Here is a 24,490-nt window from a genome sequence, read left to right on the forward strand (position 1 = left end):
CAGGAAATCAGCTTGTCACCTTCTCAAGGGCAACTAGGGGTGGGCAATAAATGCTGGCCCACCCAGTAACACCCATATCCCATGAATTAATTTTTTAGAATGATCAAATGCTTAGTAGTCCATTTCACGTTTAGTGATTGGAATCCTCAGGTAGATTCTGCCAGTAGAAAAGTAATTTGTCACTGGAGGAAGAAATTGTATATTAGTCAGTAACAGCGAGGGCCAATGCTTTCTTCAACAAATCCACACACAAGAGTATCAATGCCTACCTATGACAATGGTATTAAAGGACACGTGCTCAGGAGTTTTCCCATCATTGTAAAAAGCCAGGTGCCAGACTCCTGAGTCAAGGTACTGGACGAAGCCGGCCTCTTGGATGCTCACTGCTCTGATGTGCCGTCTTCTGTGCTCGGAATCAGTCAGGCTACGCTTTTCCCTGGTGATCAATCTGCTGCCGTCAAGGAGCTCGACAAAGTCATACTGAGAAGCAGAGGCACAAGTCGTGAATCAGACATGAATGTAGAAGCAAAGCAGTGGACACTTTTTGGGTACAAAGTTACTAACAATATCCATTAATCCATTGTCAGTTGTCGGGAAAGCCCATCTGGTTCACTCACGCCCTTTAGGGAAGAAAACTGCCATCCTTACCTGGCCTGGCATGTGACTCCAGACCCACAGCAAGGTGGATTTGTTTGGGATTGTCAGAAATTCATTTAAAGCCTCTTTATATATAAAAAAACATTTTATGTACACACCATTTGGTGTAAAATTATTGCAAAGCCAGATTGCGACTTTTATTTTCAACAGTTGGCTTTACATTTTGTTTTCAGAAATGAGCCACAAAGTTAGATTAAGAAAATACATTCATTGCTCTGGAAAATATAAATAGGTTGCACAGACTTCTCCTGCTGCTTCCTGTATTTGAGTGGACATGAATACAATGGATACAGGTGGAAGCTGTGAAGATTAAAGTTTTCACAAATACACCCACAGACCAAAGTTCCAGAATTTGACCAGGCCTCTGGATACAGAGTGGCACTATTTGACCAGTATTATAAGGTATGAAAGATATGCATCATAATGTCCTGGATTTCATAATTAGAGACATTGATTACAAAAACAATAATACCCTTACAAAATACAAATTATGTGAAGACTTTGATGAGGATTCCAAAGAGACTTATGAGCATGGTTCTGGGCTGAGGGATGACAGTTATGTGGGCACAGTATAGGGAGGACAGAGACTCAGCGGGATTGAATAAAGCCAGGAAAGGCTGAGAAAGAGGAAATAATGTGACACCGTTACCATTGGCTACATAGTTAGTAACTGTATTGCAAAAGGAGACTGGCACAATAATGAGAGGTATCATAAAGGAAAATATTGTTCTTGAGTGGTTGGAATATTAAACACACTGCCAAAAACACTGACAAATACAAATTCAAAACAGAATTTCATAACTGAATTGGAAAAATAGCTTGAGAGGGGGACAATTTTCAGGAAATGGTACAAGAGTGGAAGGATGGGACAAAAAATGTTGCTTTTCAATCAATTTCATATGCTCAAGAGGCTGACTGGCCCCCTTTCTTTCCCATGATCATATAATAGAGAATTATATTTTTGTGATCAAGGACTAATAATTTCAAAAGCTACTAAAGTAAAGGCTGTTTTATTTCTTCTAATTTCAAATGTATTCACTTAAGATATCAATTTTTAATTAGAATTTGTCTTTCATGGGAAACCTCAGACCTTCAATATACTTAGTGGCTGTTGAAAATGAAAGACTCGATTAAACGCACATAGGGGCTCTTAAGCTGTGAAGCTAGGGCAAAAACTGGCAAACATTTTACACTGAGTTTTGATTAGCCACACCTCAGAAACTGAAAAATTGAGCAGCAGGTCTAATGTACAGAAAGTAGGCCAGATGTGACTGAAGGAAAGACTTGCCATGAAGCATGTTGAGAAGTGTATGTTGACAAAGTTCAAAAAGAGATTGGTCAATCTGAAGTATAAACACGCTGGTGTCCAGCTGATTCCACAGGTCTCTGATTATTTTTATTCCCAACTTTCTCCCTTTATGCACTGAAATGCCCGACGTTTGCTGAATTACAGCTCCAGTGGTACTGATGTACTCTCGGTGGTACTGGCTGCCCTCTAGTACTCATTCTGTGAATGGCCTATGATCCTGACAGTCAACAGGGGGCACTGCAGCAGGATGGGTGGGTGGTTGGGTTGGAGGGTTTCAGCTATTTGGATCATTGAGATCTCTTCTGGGTCAAGTGGGACCTGCACAAGTAGGATGGGTTGCATCTAAACTAGAGGGGCACAAATATTCTGGCTGGGAGGTTTGCAGGTGTTATTTGGGAGGATTTAAATGCATTCAGCAGGGGTGGGAGGCAAAGCAAAGGACTTAAAGGGAGCTAGAGAATAGGATTGGTGAGACTCAGAGGAAGAGCAGGCAGGGTGTGGTTGCCGATTAAAGTGGATCTGGTGGGCTGAAGTGCATTTGTTTCATTGCGAGTTGTGTAACAGGTAAGGCAGATGTACTTAGAGCTTGGATTAGTACTTGGAATGGAGGCCTCCATTTCCTACCTACTAACCTCATCTCACCTCCTTGACCTGTCCGTCTTCCCTGGACTGACCTATCCCCTCCCTACCTCCCCACCTATACTCTCCTCTCCACCTATCTTTTCTCTCCATCTTCGGACGGCCTCCCCCTCTCTCCCTATTTATTCCAGAACCCTCACCCCATCCCCCTCTCTGATGAAGGGTCTAGGCCTGAAACGTCAGCTTTTGTGCTCCTGAGATGCTGCTTGGCCTGCTGTGTTCATCCAGCTTCACACTTTATTATCTTGGATTCTCCAGCATCTGCAGTTCCCATTATCACTTAGCAAGAGGCAACATGGTTTTGTTAAGGGGAGGTTGTGTCTCACTAACTTGGTTTGAGTTTTTTGAGGAAGTGATGAAGACAATTGATAAGAGTAGGGCAGTGGATGTTGTCTACATGGACTTCAGTAAGGACTTTGAAAAGGTTCCTCATGACAGGCTGTTACGGAAGGTAAAGTCACATTGAGTTAGAGGTGAGCTTGCAAGATGGATAAAAAACTGGCTCAGCCATAGAAGGCAGAGGGTAGCAGTGGAAGGGTGTGTTTCTGATTGGAGGGCTGTGCTAGAGGTGCTCCTTAGGGATCAGTGTTGGGACCTTTGCTATTTGTAATATATATATAAACGATTTGGAGGAAAATGTAACTGGTCTGATTAGTAAGTTTGACGATGACACAAACGGTGGAATTGCGGATAGCGATGAGGACTGTCAGAGGATACAGCTGGGTGTATATTGGTTGGTGACTTGGGCAGAGAGATGGCAGATGGATTGTAATCTGGAAAAATGTGAGATAATGCATTTCAGAAGATCTAATCCAGATGGAAAATATACGGTAAAAAGCAGAACTCTTAAGACTACTGATAGGCGGAAGGATCCGGGTGTACAGGTTCACAGGTAACTGAAAATAGCAACACAGTTGGAGAATGTAGTCAATAAGCCAAATGGCATGCTTGCCTTCATTGGCCGGGGCAGTGCGTTTAAAAATTGGCAGGTAACATTGCAGCTTTATAGAACCTTAGTTAGGCCGCATTTGGAATATTGTGTTCAATTCTGGTTGCCACACTACTGGAAGGATGAGGTGGATTTGATGAGGGTACAGGTAAGATTTACCAGGAGGTTGCCTGGTATGGAGGGCATTAGCTATGAGAGCAGGTTGGAGAAACTGGGGTAGTTCTCACTGGAACGACAGAGGTTGAAGGGTAACCTGATAGAGGTCTACAAGATTACGAAGGGCATGGACAGAGTGGACCGTCAGAAGCCTTTTCCCAGGGTGGAAGAGTCAGTTAGCAGGTGCCATGGGTTTAAGGCGCAAGGGGAAAGGTTTAAAGGTGATGTACAAAGCATGTTTTTTTACACAGAGGGTAGTGTGTGCATGGAACTCACTGCCAGGAGAGGTAATGGAAGCAGATACTATTGTGACTTTTAAAGGGCGTCTTGACAAATATATGAATAGGATGGGAATAGAAGGATTTGGTACCGGGAAAGGTGCGGGTTTTAGTTGTGACAGACAACATGTCAGTGCAGGCTTGGACTGTAATTTTCTTTATTCTTTGTTATTTGAATCAAAAGCTATTTTGAAACTTGGACACTGCATATACCCTGGACTCTTAAGGTATCAGCACAAGTGGATAGAGTGGTTAAAAAAGCTTAAGGTATACTCGCCTTTGGTAGTCAAGGTGCAGAGTTCAAGAGCAGGGAGGTTATGCTGGAATTGTACAAAGCCTTGGTTAAGCCATAGCTGAGATTTGCCACAATGTTGTCTGGGCTGGAGAGTTTTAGTTATGAAGAGAGATTCAGATAGATTGGGCTTGTTTTCCTTAGAGCAGACGAAATTGAGAAAGGGCATGGCTGAGCTGCATAAGATTATGAGGAGCATAAACAGGAAGAAACTTTCCCCTGGATGGAGGGATCAATGGCCAGAAGCATAGATTTAAGGTAAGGGGCAGGAGGTTTAGCGGAGATATGAGCAAAATCCTTTTCTCACCCACAGGATAGTGGGAATCTACAACTCGGACTGGAAGGGTGTAGAGGCAGAAACACTCATACCAACTAAGAAGTATTTGGATGTACACTTGCAAAGCCAAGACATACAAGGCTATGGGTTAAGTGCTCAAAAACGAGGTTAGCATTGTTAGGTAGTTGTCTTTGATCAGCATGTTATGCAATGGGCTGAAGGGCAGTAGACCTTTGTCACTCTATGACACTATTACCATGCAGCCGACTAGCTGCAGGCTCCTGGTACCCTTTTGGGAGGCCTTTTCATCTCCATCAGTTGACATTAGAAGTGGACAAGCCAGCTGGGCCTTCAAAGAGGTGAGTAGTTTGCAAGAAATAAAAACAGAGAAGTGCTGCAGAACTTCTCTGCAGCGTGTTTAGTAGTAGCTGAGGACAAAGAAACAGAGTTAACGTTTCAGTCCAATGTGACTCTTCTTCAGGACTGAAAGGGGCAGCTAGAAAATGCTGGTTTTTATACTGTTAACAGGGGTGGCGGAGGAGTGGGTGGAACTTGCTGTGGAAGTGTCTAGAGCAAAAGACAATGGGGAGTGATAAAGATGATGAAGTGTCAATGAAGGTGTGAACGGAGAAAATGGGCCCACTCTGCTGAACCCAAAATCAACAAGATACAAATGAGACACAGATATTGTAAGCAGTCATACATTGTGATGCCAAGGCACACAGGCTGTGGGCCAAGTGCTGGAAAATGGGATTTAAATAGTTCCATGCTTGTTTTTGACTGGGGTAGACCCGATGAGCTGAAGGGTCTTCTTCTGTACACCTCTCCGATGAAGTGATAATTTTGCTGTGGCAAACATGTGTGAAACAATGTGCTTTTGGGATGAAGACCTCAAAGTTTTACATTTGTGGATAAGATTCAATTTTTGTCCTCATTTCAGTTTAAGACCCTTTAAATTTTAATTGCCATCATGAACCGTCAGTCAGTGCACATTGAACCATGCAAAGTATTGTTCAGAAAGTAAGACCAGTAAAAACTACAAAAACAAAAATAAATCAAAATTTGAGCAACCCAGCTTTCCTCCTCTAATATATAATTGGAACCCAAGTCTTGCACAGTGTTTAATGTAACAGGATATTAAAAATACATGAAGGACACAGAACACTACATGACTATCAGTGACACAGCACAGCCAGCATCAGATGGGTTCTAAGCAAAATATTCTAATTGTTCCTTCCCTCCAGCTATGCCAAGCTGATCAGTGCAGCCTGCAGTACATTTTCGATAAATAAATTGCTTCTTTTTCCCTTACACTCATTGAGGATCTTTCATCCGAAGACAAAATTAAATATTCTTCTACAAACTAAATCTTGCAAAGCACCATATTTATGTGCTTTTAATTTAATGCTTTTAGTGTAAAAATATTACTTCGATCTCCTTTCCAAACTGGGAAAACTGAATTTATTCTGAACTCTTCTCAGCTATCCATCAATTTGGCTTCCCTATTGTTTGTCTTCGAATACCACAGATCTGAATTTTTCTCAGAGGTCTTATGAGTCATTTTTCTGAAAAGCTCACAAAAAATACTTACAACACCAACTGCATTCTTTTTAGTCTATCCAATCAGTAGGCTTTTCAAAAGCTGAAACAAATTTGTCAAACATTGTCAGTAACAAATGCGTACTGTGGTTGCCCTTGAGTTTGTGGATAACATAGCTTGCTTCCCATACTATAAATGTTGTATGGGACAAATTATCTATGCAAATGTATTTGTTCCATTTAAGCTTAATCCAAACAGCTCAGCATCTTTTAATCACTCCTTCCTAATCTAACCTTATTTATTATCTATCATTCTTGAGAACACATCAATATCTATTTCTCTCAACTGCTCCATGTCGTAAAATGAACCAGTTACACCTAATTCCCTACTGGATTTATTAATGACTACATTTTCAGCATGATCCCAAGCTTCTGTAACTGCCTATAAGTAGAAACTGCTTCGCAACATCAACCCTTTCAAATCTCTTCCTAATTATAAAAACCTCTCATAGTCACGTCTCAATCTACTCATTGCTTGAGAAATGAGCTTGAGTTTGTTTTATCTGAACCAATACATTTCCAAATGTTCATGACATGCCCAATCGTCTAATTTTAGGGCCTGAGGTTTTCCTATCTCCACAAACCATATCTAGGTCAATGTGCCTGGGTACAATGCGTTGTCCTTCTCAGAGGGCAGGTGAAAATGGGAGGTGTAGTTTGAGATCCTGGAATGTCAAGTCAGACACAGGAGCTGTGGTTGTGAAGTGAACTGTACGAAAGCCGAGGCTTGATGCACTGGCATTTTGGCAAAACCACAGAAATAAATGTTAAATGGTGAACAGTCATAAAGACACAAATGAGACACAGCTATTGTAAACAGACACACACTGTGATGCCAAGGCACACAAGGCAGTGGGCCAAGTGCTGGAAAATGGGATTTGAATAGTTACATGCTTGTTTTTGACTGGGGCAGACTTGGTGTGCTGAAGTGAACAGCCGTTGAGTCCTCAACCACCCTATCCTTGCCAACTCAAGTCTCCAGCAAACACCAGCATATTCTTCATGCCAACCTGCGCTTCTCGACGAACCCATGGCTCTTTAAAGCTCCATGCCAATTTAGTGCAAATTCATGACAACCCATTCTTCTCATACACATCTCTTTGTCCTTATAACCTTCATGCCAACCCTTCCATCATGTGCACAGCTCAGGATTGATCCTGACATTAAATACAGTTTTTAAACGTCTATTGATGAATTCACATTATAAAATGTAACACTCTTGAGAAAAGACATCTACTACATTTAACTTACTTTAATCATTTACAGCATTTGTGTTGGTTGTAATACTCCCAAAGACCTTATTAGTACTGGCAGCTGACATGTAATCTCTTGTGATGACACATTTGGCAAATCAGTCATGCCGTACTAATCCTGCAACAACTGTGGGGCTTATGTCCACAGACAGAGTGAAACAGCAAAAACTGCAGTCCATTTTTCCAAATGTATAAAGGATAGGAGATTTAAATGCCTTGACATGTCTGTTGATAATTTATTTGCTAGCTCTGTAAACAATTTTTCAATGAATGTCATGGTTCCAATGAGTCTATGAATTTGATAACACACCTTCATGTCTGCTTTTAACAATTCCAAAGTATAACTGACTTGTTCCAAAGGTTCCCAGGAATGTATAAAAATAGGGTTTCTTCTCTCTCCAAAAGCCTATCCTGACTCTCTTAAGAACTCCAGTCACTTTAGACTCGTACCTGATGTTAAGTCGAAAGTCTTGTTTTGGACATCCCACCAGCAATAATCAGATCAGCTTGAAGGTTAAAAGTGCACTTTAATATAAGCAGTTGCCTCATCCTCATGTAACTTAGAAAATGAACTCTTCGCACCCTGTGAAAATGGCAGGGACTAGCTTCAGGGACAGGCTATCCAGCTTCATGCCTCCACTACCACTTTCAGTAAGGATTTCAGGTCCAAATGAATGATAACACTGATATTTGACTGTCTGATCTGCAGAGTCACAGTTAATCTACTGGTCACCCAGTTTAAAGTTTTCTCCCTGTTACAAATTTGAGACAATGGCCACTCTCCTGTCACACACAGAAAATAGGAACAGGGGTAGGTCATTCAACCCTTTGTGCTTGCTTCACCATTCAGTATCTTACGGCTGATCATTCCATTCAGTACTCTGTTCCCACTTGATCCCTTTACCCTTCTATCTCTTTCACCCTAAGTATATATCCAACTCCTTCTTGAACTCATTCAATGTTTTGGCCTCAACCACTTTCTGTGGTAGAGAATTCAACAGGCTCACCACTCTCTGGGTGAAGAAATTTCTCCTCATCTCAGTCTTGGAATTTTATAGCTTTCTATGGATCTCTATGTCACTTCTAAACTCCAGTGAGTACAGTAATAACCAATCCAGTCTTTGTTCATATCTCAGTCCTGCCATCCAGGAATCGGTCCGGTAAGCCTTCACTGCACTCCCTCCATAGCCAGAACATTCTTCTTCAGACTGTGAGACCAAACTGCACACAATACTCCAGGTGAAGTCTCACCAGGTACCCAGTACAACTGCAGAAGACATTCCTGCTCCTGTAGTAATATCCTTTCGATTTTGAAGGCCAGCATACCATTTGATGCACCCATGTGCTCACTTCCAGCATAAGATATATGAGGTCCTGTTACACAGCTCCCTTTCCTAATCAATTGCGATTCAGATACTAATCTGCCTTCCTGTTTGCCTGTGGAACTGGATAATGTGACATTTATTCACATTATACTTCACCTGCCATGAATTTGCCCACTGACTTAACTAGTCCAAATCACAGTGGCATGGCAAATAACTGGCATGAGACAATGTACACCTTTACAATTCATCCTGTTAGCTCACACACAAAGAACAGACTCCTGGGCATGCTTGTGGTCTCTCCCTGAACATCCACAACCCTAAAGGAGTCAGCACTTTCAGGAAAGAAATGGAAAACACCGAAGAGGAAAACAGTTTGCAAAGCTTATTTGTCAATTTTCCCGAGAAACTCCTCTAAATCCTTCTGCACTGTGGCTCCCATTTACATTTGATGTTTGAGGCAAAATGGCAAGTTGATGTATTGGAAAATGTAACTGTTTTGTTATTAGGTGATTGTGATGGACAAGCAAGTTAGTCAAATTAACTGCACGATGGTTCATGTGGAAAGTGTGTCCTTCGTATAATTGAAGAATGTATTGAGCTCGTTCCAATAAAAGCTGAAAACATCATAACACATGGTACTAACGGTCAGCATGGATTCTCATTAACAATTTAAGTTTTCAATAGTTTATATTGTTCCTTTTACTCAGAACAAAGAGAGATATTGATCTGCTGGTTAAATTAAAATGAACATTTTCAGAAAGTGGTGTGTAGTGGTTTCAGGCATCCATTGATCCTTCTTATATCAGACTTCATTACCATCTACATTGATCTATCTTATTTAACAAAGCTTAAAGTGATCTCAGATGGCAAAACAGTGGCATTTTTCTTCAATGTGCGAATCATATATTCTCATTTTCTGAAAGAAACAAGTGAGACAACTGAAAGTCGTAGGGGCACACGCTTAGCATTCAGGTCGGGGGTAGGCATCTGGTTCAGCTACCGTATGGAGTGCTGATGCACATTGGGTGTAACATTGGAGATATTCAGTAATGCGGGCTTGGAGTTCTGATGTTGGAAGGGATTGGTCAAGGGTAGAATCTTGGGGTTGTATTGACTTGAAGCTGTAACCTACACTGTCTTGTACAGTCTTGACAGTACTTGGAGGAGATTCCCAGGACTGGGAGGAATAAGGTTTGTCACTGAGATATCTGGTTATCTCTGAGATAGTAGGAACTGCAGATACTGGAGAATCTGAGATAACTAGGTGTAGAGCTGGATGAACACAGCAGGCCAAGCTGCATCAGAGGAGCAGGAAGGCTGACGTTTCGGGCCTAGATCCTTCTTCAGAAATGGGGGATGGAGAGCGGGTTCTGAAATAAATAGGGAGAGAGGGGGAGGTGGATTGAAGATGGATCGAGGACAAGATAGGTGGACAGGAGACAGACAAGTTGGAGTGGCGGGGATGGAGCTAGTAGAGGGGAGTGTAGGTGGGGAGGTAGGGAGGGGATAGGTCAGTCCGGGAAGGACGGACAGATCAAGGGGGTGGGAGGAGATTAGTCAGTAGGAAACGGGGGTGCAGCTTGATGAAGGTCGCCGGGTCCAGTAAAAATGGAGGATACTCCGAAGACCAACGGTCCTGACTGGATGCCCTGACATTTGACGGAAAGGAAAGGGAAGCAAAGCAATCCACACAAAGTTGCAATTCTCATCTTTATATGAATGAGAAAGACAATTTATATTCGACTACTGACCCAACGTTCCTTCTCAGTTCCAAACTATCTCTTGGTTGTTAATCAAGATGTATCTCTAAACAGATATGGTGTTGTGTTTTCTTTTTAAAATAACGATATTCTGTTCTATAAAATCCTAATGCAAGAATGAAAATTTATCAAATCATTATGTATTGTCAAGATTCCATTGCAATGCCGATTAATAAAGTGTGAATAAACTCAAGCAATTTCTTGTTACATAGATCCAAGGAATCAAGAAAATGATCTTTTATTTCGAGGTCAAGGTGACGCAGATGCTCGCAATCTTTAGAGGTTTATATTGTGTGAAATGAATACTTAACAGGATCCAAAGCAGGTTCTGAAAGACAACGTACAATAAGATACTGTGTAATGCGGAGAATTTCAAATCAGTTTGTTATGGTCAAGTTTTTGAGAGTAGGATATGAATCTATAAAAAAGAAAATGAACAGATCTGTTCCGAAAAAGAAGTGTGGATACAAACGGGCAAATAATAAAACACAGGCTCCTGTTTCTTTTTAATAGCAGCCACAAGCGTAAATTGATCAGTTGTCTTCTGAGAAAGTTACATGTGTTATCATTTCACTGAACATTAAAGAACAAAGTGGAACAACAGATTTTCCACAACTCACAAATATCACACTGTAGTTAAACTGTGTCGCTACCTAAAGCAGTCACAGGCTGAGGGAGATTTTAATGGGTTTGATAGCTTAAAGGGCACCACCCCATATCACAAATGGGGCAGGTAAAAGGCACCTTCCAAAAGTCTACCTCAACCAGGGCAGAACCTAAACCCATGGCTGTTTGTGATGTACCAGACCACACATGGGCCAGTGTATTTAACTGGTCCCTCGTTCTTGAGTGAATAGGGAAAGAATATTTCCTCTATTTGAGGAGTCAGTAGTTGGGTAAGGCTCATCGTTTTTTAAGGGTAAGTTAGGCAAGTATTTGGAGGGATTGGAGCGAACAGCTCAGTTTTCAGTTCTTACAACATCAGCACAAGTTGATGGATCAAATGGCATTCACATGTGTCCTAAATTTGCAGAGTTCATAAACAATGGAAAATGCAGATATTACAAAGAGTTACCACAACAGTACCAAGAGTTAATATCGAGGCAGAGGCAAAAGGTTGTAGCATTGATTGGGTAATATTGAAATGAGAAAGGCAACTAATGGAAACATAATCACATAGTGTAAAGCTATGATATGCACAGGCACAAACGGCGTCAGAAATTGGTAAAATTGAGCATAATGTGAAGGCACAACTGGGTAAAGGATCAATCAAAGAAACGAATGTGTCAAATGTTTGATCCAATCCGTGCAAACTCCAGGAGTTTAACTCTTCATTTGATAGGGAACATAAGAGCCAGAAGTCACATGCAAGACAGGAGGAGTCTGTTACATGCAGGATACCTTCGTTATGAGCCATACCTGAGTGTGAGAAGGAGGTAGCCCTTTCCTGCCATATACTCCAATCAATGCATCCTTCGGAAGAGATATGTTGAACTTCAGGAACTGGGGCTGATCAATAAAAAGTTGAGCTCTCCAAAAGACACCAGGAGGCACCTCCTGTATCCTCCACCGACCCAAGTCAACCTCACCTGAATCTATGGTGTTGTTTTCTTGATAGGTAATGCCAAGTTTACCTTGAAATAAAGAAAATACTTTCAGAATGCAAGATTCCAAGTTATGGCATCAACGTCAATCTTTGAATTGAGACTCTGGAGGTATTGTTTTATCCATGATTATCCCCCTCCTGGCTCCTTCAGTACTGACATGTACTTAAGTCCTTGCATGGGAAGCGAATCCTGAGTTGTGAGTTCAAATCCCATCATGAAATTAAATTCACTTAAGACAGGCAACATGTGAATTAACACCAGGCGATGTTAATCTGAAATCTGTCACTGTTGTAAATCCCCACAGCACCTCAAGAATGATTCAGCAAAGGCAAATCTATTTGGATTCTAGACTCTCGCTCTAATTTGGAGTCTTTGTGTCCTGTGAAACGGCCTAACAAATAATGAAATTTCTCTGGGCAAAGAGGAAATACAATAAACCAAGGCCTTATCACCATCTTATCACAGGAACAAATTACAACCAAACATGAACAGGACAGCCAGCTCTCTGTGGGAATGAATCTCAGCTTTATGTCTTTATATTGGACTTGACATATTAACTCTGTTTCTCTTTCCATAGATGCTATTAAACCTGCTGAGTTTCTCCAACATTTTCGGTATTTATTTTATACGGCACTTCCTGACCTTGTCAGGTTTGTAATTTCAATCATGCTACAAAGAAACATCAAGCAGAGGTGGATTTTCCATTCCTGACTAAGTCATTGGAAGTCGGTTAGATATCATGAATGACTGGTTTTCCCAGAGGAAATGAAGAGCTAATTTGGCTCTTCCTATTTAATCCATTCGTTGACTATATTCAGTCTTATCAATCATGGGCTGTAGCTCATATAATCTCTCAAGGACTAGTTCTGCATCAGTAATTGTTCAATCGCACAGACAGTGAAGGAGAATATTCATTCATCCTCACAATTCAAGCCTTCTATCCTCATGTCAAATGTTCCAACCTTTCCATTGTCAATGGGAATCAAGTGGGAATCAGGAGCCAATTGTCAGGTCTCACAATACAATTCAGAACTGATACCAGATTGTATGTCATTTCTGTAACTTACAAGTCGCAGATAACCTAAAACACTTGCCCTTGAACATAGTCGGTTTACATACTAATGACATGGCGTCTGTTGCTAGGTCTCTTGAGGATGTTGTATTTGCTTTGAATATAACTGTATGATTAGCACAAAATAGCAGGCATTACCAAACAGCGTGTGTGATTTGTTACGCAGTAGCGATAGAATTTGATTTTAATTCCAGTGATTATTCATCGTGCCAATCATCAGTCAACCATCAGGACCCAAGCAGCAGAACATTAGAAGTGGAATTTTAGGGTAAACATGGCAAGAAATTTGTTTAGTTTAAAGCCAATTGACTGAAACTCTTGTTTAAACTGTTGTAGAATGAAATAAGAACTTTTTACCAGGTTTCACTGGCATGGCTTTAAAACAAGCAAACATGGAATGATCATATAATGTGATATCTTTGTGAAAATGAGCGTGGAGTTAATTCTTATGATCCCTGTTCCAGACACTGTTGCTATTATAGAAAATTGGTAAAAAAAACACTTGTATAAATCCTCCAATATCGAGGTCACTTTAATTTCAGCAGCTTTATTTTCTTATGTTAGTTTCAGGTACTTTCCAAACATCAAACATATACCCTGGGACCACTGTGTGTGGCATTGATAATGCACACAATCAGTTCTCATTCAAGCATGTATCCGTCACCTCTGACTCAACAAATGTTGTAAATTATATTCCACAGAATGGGACAAATCAGCAACATGTGGGACATCCTGGTTACGTGAAAAGTAATATTACTTCTAGGCCAAGAATGGTATGTCAACAGTATGGAAAACATGAGTTCCACAATGCCCTTGGCTACATTTCTTTTGTGTTTCTTTCCCTAAATGCCAAAGGAGAATTTCTTTTCCGAGGCATCATTGTACTGTTGTCTGGCACAGTGTATAAAATTTTCTCCTAGGCTCATTTGCTGTTGCTCAATGTAAGAATCTGCAGGAAGATCCAAATCAACTGATATAAGTTTGTCCATGTGACAAGGGCTGTAGTGGGCCAGGAGGCAGGACTGCATTTGGGAGTGGCTTGTGCAAGAAACACCACATCATCTTGAATTACAGTTAGATTTTATTGTCACGTGTACTCAACTACAGGAATTCATGAGTACGGTGAAAAGTGTCCGGAGTCACTATTCTCTGGCGCCTTCTTGGTTTCAGAACCTGAATCTCAAAAAAAACAGCAGCAGAAATAAAAGGAAACCAAAAGATAAGAAATGCGTCCAGATCTCAAAGTCTAAGTCTTGTGTCCATAAAGGTTGTTGGCACCACCCATGCAGGTAACCTGGACTTAGCCATGGTCTGAATTCTCAGTCAGCCTCCGAGTCTCACATTGACCGCTGTCACTGCCATCTCCAATCACCAGGAGGAGCTGCTTCCACCTCCGCTGCCTCAGACCACTGGGAGGCTGCTGCCATTCTGCGCACGGCCTGCTCTTGTTGCTGAGCCGATGCCGCCCACCGACAAAAAGCTTTCAAGAAATACGGGAGACAGACGAAAGGAAAAAAGAAAAAGAGAAGTTAAAAGAAAAAAGAAGAAAGAAAGAAAGCAGACAGGAGTGGAGCAGCCCCGGGCTTGGACACAGAACTTCTGCTCTGTCGTCTGCGTACTTGCCTCAATATTCTGCCACTTCTGTCCTCCTGGGTTTGAGAATTTTGTCTAGTTTATTATTGCAGTCAGAGTTAGAGGGAATTGATTTGGAGAGGCCCAGGAGAACATGGCCATACGTAGGAGTACCATCACCCAAAAGTTACCCTCCAAACCACATGCCACCCTCACTTGGAACAATAAACTATTCCTTCATTTTCCTCCTAACTGAATTGTGGATCTGTCTGCTCCCCATGGGTTACAGTGATTTGAGAAGGTAGCTCACACCAGCTTCTCAAGTATAATTAGGGTGGACAATAATTACACATCTTAAGGAAAAAGTACTTTACTGCACCTCAACAATTAAAGAGCCCCAGATTCGGGAACATGGAAATTCTAATCTCTGTGCCTTCAGGATGCCAAGCAAGGAAAACGTTGCCTCTCACAGAATTACAAAACATGGACAATAGAAGTGCCAAAACTTACCCAATGTGCAAAATACAATCACAATACACCAATTAATGTTTTCTTTTGGTGTTACTATTAAAACTTTCAGAGTAATGTTTCCCTGTATTGAGAAGATGTTTTTTAAATGAGTGAGGCTGAAGGGCTTTTCATCCACTCCAAGTGATTTAAGTATTTTCATTGTTAATGTAGTAATTGACAATAATTAACATGTCTGGAAGTTGAATAAGCATTATTCTATTAATCAATATAAATGGACCTTCACATCCAATGAGGCTGGAGTGCTTTTGACCTGCCCACTGTGAGTTGACAGCAGAAATTGTTACCTATAGCAAGAAATGCCATCCAGGGGAATTATACAACCTCATTGATCCACTATTCTCAACTTCACCTTCTCTAGTTTCACCCAGTTGACTTTTAATAGGACCATATTTGACCACTTCAGCCCCAGCTCTGATGAAGGTTTCAGAATGAGCTTCCAAAGAAAAGGGCAAAGTTAATTGCACTAATTATGAACATTCGCAGGATGTCCATAAAACTCAGCAATTTTGCTGATTTGCAATAGATTTAGAATGAAATGTAGATTCTTTTCTGGACTTCTGATCATAATCAAATTGGGTATTACTTTCAACGTAAGTTCAAATTAGGCTTTTTTTAAAAAAAAGCTGATTTGCATTTGTTTTTTCTGGAATAAAGCCGCAAAATTTGCTGTAAAGTTTAAGAGCAACTATAGTGTAATATGAACTTTATGTTCTTATTTTCCTGAGATAATTTGTGTGTGTGACTAATTTATGCTGGTTAGATTCCAAATTATTGTTAAATGCAAAGTACTTCTGCATCATAATTTGATTAAACCCTCTGCCCACTCCTGATTAGCCCCTATAGGTGGATTAACATTTTCAGTTGTGTTATCCTCATTTTTTTTAAAGGTTGACAAGAAATCTGAGTGTACATTTCTACAAGCAACACTGGTACACAGACCCATGTGGATTCTGCTGTAACCCCTGCAGTGATTTGATCCAGGGACTTTTGGTTCAAAGTATTTACCCCTTAAATGAACTACCGTGAGAAACAGTTACAAAATCATAAATTATTGGATAAACTCAGCAGGTCAGGCAGTATTTGTGGACAGAAAGCAGAGTTAAACTGAATGGTACAGTGACTCTCCTTCAGAACATGTTTCTGCAGTGATAGTGTCATACAGCATGGAAACAAGCCCTTTGGTCAAAAGTGTCTATGCTGACAAAGTTTCCCGAACTAAACCAGTCCCATTTGTCTGTATTTAGCCAATATCCCTCAACATCTTCCCTGTTCATCGACCTGCCCAAATGTCTTTTATATGTTGGAATTGTGCCAATATCGACCATTTCCTCTGGCAGTTCATTCCACATTCGAAACCACCCTCTGTGTGAAAAGGTTGCTCCTCAGGTCCCTTTAAATCTTTCTCCTCTCACTTTAAACCTATGCCCTTTAGTTTTGGACTCTCCAAACCTTGGGAAAAGACCTTGCTATTCAACCTATCAATACTCCTCATGATTTTATAAACCTCGGTAAGGTCACCCCTCAATCTCCTACACTCCAGTGAATATTCTTTGCTATTTTGTATTGGAAACAGTTATGTACACAAAATAACAATTAAGCAGGATACTGCAACAATAGGGCAAGAATAACAGAGCATTAGATGATTATGCGAATAGAAACAATGAGTAGAGTTATGGTCAAGAGAAAGGAGATTGGCATGAAACTATAATACTTGTTTGGAGAGTTGATAATGGGCATGATGGGCTGAAAGGTCTCCTTTTACATTGTAACAGTTCTGTGATTCTGCACACACTACTCTTCATGTCTTCATAATCTTGAAGAATAGGAGGCATTTGTAAGATAGTATTTACCCCACATTGCATAGTTGCTTGTCATTGCTGACCTGAGAATCAACCACATAGTGCTGAGCTAATAACATGCATTTCAAATCAGACAACAATCCTTGCTCTTAAGGGCTTCATTAAAGTGTTTGTATCATAAGAGTCACCCAGCAGTTTTTATGGTTGTTTCTTTGCAGTCAGTCCACAGTTTACAGATTTGTTAAATTTAGTTTTCCACCTTGGCATTTTTACAGGTGGCGCACAGGTCTTAAATGGATCATGCCTTATTTTGAAACAGTGACGTCTAGATGTACATTCTCTACAAAAGGAAACAGCCTCTCCTCACCCACAACTTGTCAAAGCCTTCAAAATCTTGGATGTTTCAAGCAAGTCACTTCTTACTCTTCTGAACACCAGCAGATACCAGGCTGTCCCAACCATTCTTCATTCGGGAGGACATTTTTTAACTTTCCTAACTTCTTTCCACACGAAGAGCCTCAGGTTGATCTCCCTTTCGGATGATAGGCAAGTCTGAGCTGCCTGACTCCAAAAACAAACCACATCCTGCACTGAGACATGGTTTCCTCACGGCTGGGGCTACTCCAGAACAGCCAACCTCAGAGTAATCTGAAGCCATGAATTTTGTTGTTTCCCATGGCGTTCTTCCAATTTCACTGTTCTTGGCATAAACGGGGAGGGAGATGTAACATGAGGCACCATAAAAATTCCTACTAATTGGCTGCAGATTGCTTCTGGAGTAGTCTGTAATGGTGGTCATCATTCATTTAAAGTTAATAACATCCTTAAATGGTCAAGAGCATTCCAGGCATGAGAATTAATACAAACAGCGTTTTAAGCAATCTCAATGAATTAGCCTTTTCTTTACAGAAGTTGGAAGCATCAGGTCTGGGTGGCTACAAACTCAGGATTGAAATCAAACACTTTTATCATATATTCCCAGCTCTGGATAATGGATCACTGCAGCATTCCATACTGCAATGGCTCAGAGTTTAAAGTTTTTGCTGTGGCTGGAACTCTGAAAGTTCTGAGCTCACACGTTACTCAAAATTGATCCCAATAACTGTGCGAGCACTCTGATGGCGTATTCTCAGAGGTGCCGTCCTCTCGATGAGGCGCTAAACCAAGACCTCATCTGCCTACCTAAGACGGATGTCCAAGATTGAACAGTGTAAACAAAAAGAACTGTCCCCTTCCATCTATGATTATCTTCTACCCTCCTCAGGGAATGACGATGGCAGTCACTCAGTCTCACAGACAAAAGTTACCGCAAAGCTGGATTGACGTGCTTAATACAGAGACTGAACAGGAATGTGAGGATGCCTATTGGGTACTGTGGAGGGATAAAATATCCTAAATACCTCACGAGTCAGTGCTGCAAATAGCTGCATAAAAGTCCTACTCTAAACCTGCATCACTTTCCTGCTAACTTCTGTATCATCAGGAACTTGGAGATACTTACATCAGTTGATACAGCAGTTGAGATAACAAGGTGTAGAGCTGGATGAACACAGCAGGTGAAGCAGCATCAGAGGAGCAGGAAAGCTGACTTTTCAGGCCTAGACCCTTCTTCAGAAATGGGGGAGGGGAAAGGGATTCTGAAATAAATAGGGAGAAATGGGGAGGTGGACAGAAGATGGATAAAGGAGAAGTTAGATGGAAAGGAGACAGACAGGTCAAGGAGGTGGGGTTGCAGCCCGTAAAGGCAAGTGTAGGCGGGGAGGTAGGGAGGGGATAGGTCGGTCCAGGGAGGACGGACAGGTCAAGGGGGTGGGGTGAGGCCAGTAGGTAGGAGATGGGGGTGGGGCTTGAGGTGGGAGAGGGGATAGGTGGGAGGAAGGACAGGTTAGGGAGACAGGAACAAGCTGGGCTGGTTTTGAGATGCGGTCGGGGGAGGGAAGATTTTGAAGCTTGTGAAGTCCACATTGATACCACTGGGCTGCAGGGTTCCCAAGCGAAATATGAGATGCCGTTCCTGCAACCTTTGAATCGCACTGCAGGAGGCCCAGGATGGGCATATCATCCAAGGATTGGGAGGGGGAGTTGAAACGGTTTGCGACTCCAACCCCATCTCCTTGACCTGTCTTCTCCTTTATCCATCTTCTATCTGCCACCCCCTCTCTCCCTATTTGTTTCAGAATCCCCTTCCCCTCCTCCATTTCTGAAGAAGGGTCTAGATCCGAAATGTCAGCTTTCCTGCTCCTCTGATTCTGCTTGGCCTGGTGTGTTCATCCAGCTCTACATCTTGTTATCTCAGATTCTCCAGCATCTGCAGTTCCTGATATCTTCGATACAGAAGTTATTGTCTTTGACTAAAAAGTATTTGATTTCAGCCATGATGCTCAGGTTAAGTGAGGGTGAATTTCCTTCCATTGATAATTTAAAATGCTTTTTTTGTAATCTGGTTCATGAGTTTTGGTAATATTGTTGAAAGACATTTCCTCTTTCCTGGTTACGCTTTAGAATCAGTAAAATAGAGAATTTTCAATATTACCGACACGGCTCTTGTGGTTTCATGCCAATTCAAACACTGTGCTACTGTAAATGTACTTTTAGTCAACCTATTTAGACATGGTATGACACACCTCTGAGAAAGGGGGACTTGAACGTGGACTTTCTGGCCCAGAGGCAGGGACACCACTGTTTCATCATATGGTTTGAAGCTGCTCTGTGAATTTGAATTTGACACAGAGTGGAGAAGACAAGGTCAAGTACTGTTTTCAGGCTTAGACTTCAAAGTCATACTATCAATTACATATTAATACTAAATACTGTCATACATAATAAACCTGGATATATTACTTACACATTAGGTAAGGACAAAGCTATCTTCTTCATGTGTTTGTGTTCTCGTTTGGTCTGGTGTAGAATTCCAGTGTGAATCACAGAATCCCTGCAGCATGGAGGCAGACCATTCGGCCCATTGGGTCCACACTGCTTCCCACCCTTCCTCTTCCCTGCATTTCCCATTGCTAACCTACACATCCCGAGACATTATGGTCAATTTAGCATGGGCAATCTGCCTAATGTGTACCTCTTTGCACTGTGGGAGGGGGAAATCAATGCACACAGACACGGGGAGAACGTAAAAACTCCACTCAGACAGTCGTAGAATTGCCTGAGGCTGGAATTGAACCTAGGTCCCTAGTGCTGTGAGGCAGCACTGCTAACTACTGAGCCACCATGCAGCCCCAACTAGCTCCACGCACACTGAAATGTAAATGTCCAGTGATGAGCATTTCTGTGACATCACTGCAATGCTACTCCAGGGGCCAGAAACACTTACGCAATAATTATCACTGTAACATAAAACATTTACTTTTAATCAAACCATTGGGACAGGTTATGGCACAGCTTACAGAGTTATACAACTCTACAATGTCATACAACAGCCCTTGAAATGGCTTATTTAAAACATGAATATTGTCTCATGCAATATCTAATCAACTGTTCTGATGCTGAGGTGGGGCTGCCTTTAATGGTCACATGATTGAGGCTAACTGATGTGGTAGATTTGCAGATTGAAATGTGCTTGTAAAAGAAATAACTGTCTTTCATTCTTTCCCTTTTATATTTTCTCTCGTTTGATGAACAGCATCGGATTTCCTTTTTGTCATCCCTCAACAATTAAAATGGGCACATTTCCTGGGTTACTTGGTCATGGGAGGCAACATCAGATGGGATTCCAAATCTGCAAACCAGGAATTTTGGGATGGAATGAAGATGACTGCTCATTTACTGAACTGCTGCAGGCACAATGGGCTAAATGGCCCCCTTCTTTGCCATAATATTTCTGTGATTCTGTGAGTGTAGCTTCTGCAGTCCTCGGTCAAAATTGAACTCCACAAAATGTAAGATTCTAGGCTGTGGGCAGTGCTTTCAATTAAACAGTTGTGGGGGCGAGTGGGTTCAGTTGCATGGAAAATTATGGACAAAGTTCAAGGTGGGGAGGAGTCAGTGGGGGTGGTAGGGGCAAAGTATTGGCATGGGTAGAGGTCTGTCTGACTGGCAAAAGGCAGAGAGTGAGTATAAAGGGGTCTGTTGCAGTGACTAATGGGGTTCTGCAGGGGTCCAAGTTCGGACCACAACTAATCATGTTATACATTAACCACCTGTATGAAGGAACCGAGAGTATTGTTGCCAAGTTTGTAGGTAACGTAAAGATAGGTGGAGAGACAGTTCGTGCTGAAGAAGCGAGGAGGCGCAGAAGGACTTGGACAGATCGGGAGAGAGGTCAAAGAAGTGGCTGATGGAATACAATGTGGGTAAGCGTGAGGATATGCACTTTGGTAAGAAGAATAGAGATAAAGATTATTTTCTAACTGGGGAAAGGCTTCAGAAATCTGAAGCAAAATGGGACTTAGTTCTAGTTCTAGTTCAGGTTTCTCTTAAGGTTAACATGCAGGTTAAGTTGGCAGTTGGAAGGTAAATGCAGTGACAGCATTTATTTCAAGACGGTTTGAATACAACAGCAGAGGTGTACTGCTGAGGCTGTATAAGGCTCTAGGCAGACTGCTTTTGGAATATTTTCAGCTGTTCTGTGTCCTCAGCACCACCTGTTTCTCTGCCGATATTTGTGTTCTCTACAAGAATACCCTCCTACAGATGGTTAACATGTAAGGAATTGGAGAAGGTCCAGAGGAGATTTACAAGAAATATCTCAGCAATGAATGGCTTGTCATGTGAGAAGCAACTGAGGATTCTGGGTCTGTACTTGATGGAGTTTCGAAAGGTGAGGAGCAATCTCACTGAAACTTACAGTATCCTGACAGGGCTTGATAGAATGAAAGTGGAGAAGGTGTTTCCACTAGTAGGAGAGACTAGGAACAAGGGTACAGCCTCAGAGTGAAGGGCCAACCCTTTAGAACTGAGATGAGGTGGAAAGTCTTCAGACAGAGGATGGTGAATCTGTGGAACTCACTGTCACTGAAGGTTGTGGAGGCCATGTCACTAAGTGTACTTAAGACAGAGATAGATAGGTTCTTGATTGGTTCAGGGGATCGGGGTAAGGGGAGAAGGCAGAAGAATGGTGTTGAGAAACATATCAGCCATGACAGAATGGCAGAACAGACTCAGTGGGCTGAATGGCCCAAATGTGATCCTATATCTTATGGTCTTAAGCTCAGCAGAAGAGTCATTTTGGATTCAAAATGTTAATTCCTGTTTCTCTGTCCCTGGAAGCTGCTAGATCAGCTGAATTTCTCCAGCACTTTCTGTTTTTATTTGTGAATGGAGGTGGAAGGTCCTACTGCTACATTCAATTGACAATCGCATTGCTATCCAACCTAATGTAAGCAACGGAACAATCTAGCCTCTGATATATGAATTACATGGTTGCATATTAGAACACGACGTGGACGGTGTGTGTGTGAGTGAGAGGGAGAGAGAGGGAGACAGTGCACACACATCTGAGTGCCTGTTTGTCTGACATCTTTTTAGTGTAAAATTATTTTATTATTTTACGTAGAAAACACCCAACCGAGTATTGAATTTACATTGCTATAATTGCAAATAACATGCCATTACACAGTAGGCTTTTAGCACCATAAAATGCAAACAGTGTGAAGACTTCAGGTTTCTAAGTAAAAGATCATTGATGCCAGAATGTTCAACTGAACAGCATTTTGCTTAAAGACACAAAGATTGTTTTGACTGAAATGCACAGTTTGTTTTGGGCAAGTTTGGCGAATTTGAAATGAAACATGATGGATTCAACTAATTGACAAATGTAAAAATGTAATAATTGACACAGCTCATAAATTTAACAGATGGAGAAAAATTATTCAGGTCGAACTATGATCACAGATTTGTTTTATGGTGACAGATCAAGGCAGAATTTCAAATTTGCTCTTTCAGTGTTTCCAAACAGATGACACAATGATGATATGCTCTGCCATCAAACACGGTTTTAAGTTCATAGCTTTAATTCTTCTATTTAAAAGGCATTCAAACAATGTATACTACAACAGATAAAGCATCGGCTCTCATTGAACAGACTCAATAGGTCGAATGGGCTACTTCTGCTCCTACCTCTTGTGGTCTATTTAAAACTACCTGGGTCTCTGAAATGGTGGTGCCGCTGCACAGATTATGCAATTGATAAGTTCAAAATTATCCAGTGCAGAAGGGGGCCATTTCGCACCATGCTATGATTTTCAACTTAACAGTATTCCGCTTAAAGACACAACCGTAGTTTGGATCGAGATGCACTGTTTCTTTTGTGCATGTTTGCTGGGTTTGAAAGGGGAATGACAGATTCAACCAATTTATGCATGGAAAAAATAATAGCACTCATGCGAGAGCTATCCAATTGGTCCTAATTCCAAGTACTTTGCCCATCCACTGAAACTTGAGCACCTGATGACCCTAGAAGTACTTGGTTGGATTAGCTCAGCAGATGGCATCAAGTTGCAGGTTCAAACCTCGAATCAGGCCTTGAATGTGCTGTGAATGCTGGCACTCCAGTGCAGCATTAAGGGAGTCCCGCACAAACAGTGACGCCAGAATGTTCAACTTCACAGCATTTTATTTAAAGACAATAAGATTGCTTTGACTGACGTTAAAAGTTAAAAGATGCTAACTGGGATTGAGATCAGATGCGTTGTATGCTTTCTGTTTACAGCCAGTGTGTTGGCCTGAATAATCTACTCCTGTTACCATACACTGAGCTCCACATCACTGTGATCGGCTATTTCAGTATAGTCCAGAACCAACAATGGGACATTCCGGATGCCCGTGACAGACCAGCACAATGAACACTGCTATTATCCAATGAATCAGCAAGACATCTGATGTATTCTCTGAGAGACGTGCACTCCCTTGTATCCAGTTCAGTTTCAAAGTAACATTACACTATTAACTGTGGGTCAGCTGGTCACACTCTTGCCTGAAACACAGGGATATGTTTAAGTCCTTTTCTTGGACTTGAACAACAAGGAGTAGGCTCTTACTCCAGGGAACAGTACAGCAATGTGATGTGAATGTTGTCCTGCTTGCTCTCTCCAGTGAATGTAAAAGATTCCGTGAGACTACTTTGAAGAACAGAAGTGAAGTTAACAGAATCCCTACAGTGTGAAAGCAGACCATACGGTTCATGGAGTCCACACCGACACACTGAACAGCACTGCACACAGACCCACCCTTTCCATGTAACCTTGAATTTCTTGTGATGAATCCAACAAGCCTGTATACCTTCGGAGTGTCAGGAAACCAGAGCACACCCACTCAGACTCAGAATGTGCAAACGCCACATAATGATTTGCCTGAGGGTGGGATTGAAACCAGGTCCATGGCACTGTGAGGCACCAGTGCTAACCACTGAGCCGCAGCTTATCTCTGTTACCCCATGGCCAATTCATCTCTCAATCAAATAACAT

The 24,490-nt window shown here is 41.6% G+C and overlaps 1 protein-coding gene across 7 annotated transcripts in view; it reads right to left on the reverse strand.

Annotated features, from left to right (window-relative positions):
• tenm3 (teneurin transmembrane protein 3) overlaps positions 1-24,490 on the reverse strand; it is a 3,293,451-nt gene that overhangs the window by 169,865 nt on the left and 3,099,096 nt on the right. For all 7 annotated transcript variants that reach the window (XM_059644858.1, XM_048526868.2, XM_048526869.2 and 4 more), the window contains 2 exons: positions 11,914-12,128; positions 270-480 (listed from right to left, as the gene is read on the reverse strand). In XM_059644858.1, the coding sequence (XP_059500841.1) occupies positions 270-480; positions 11,914-12,128 (426 nt within the window). The remainder of the gene's footprint in view (positions 1-269; positions 481-11,913; positions 12,129-24,490) is intronic.

This window comes from Stegostoma tigrinum, chromosome 3 (assembly GCF_030684315.1).
Source record: "Stegostoma tigrinum isolate sSteTig4 chromosome 3, sSteTig4.hap1, whole genome shotgun sequence".
NCBI lineage: Eukaryota > Metazoa > Chordata > Chondrichthyes > Orectolobiformes > Stegostomatidae > Stegostoma > Stegostoma tigrinum.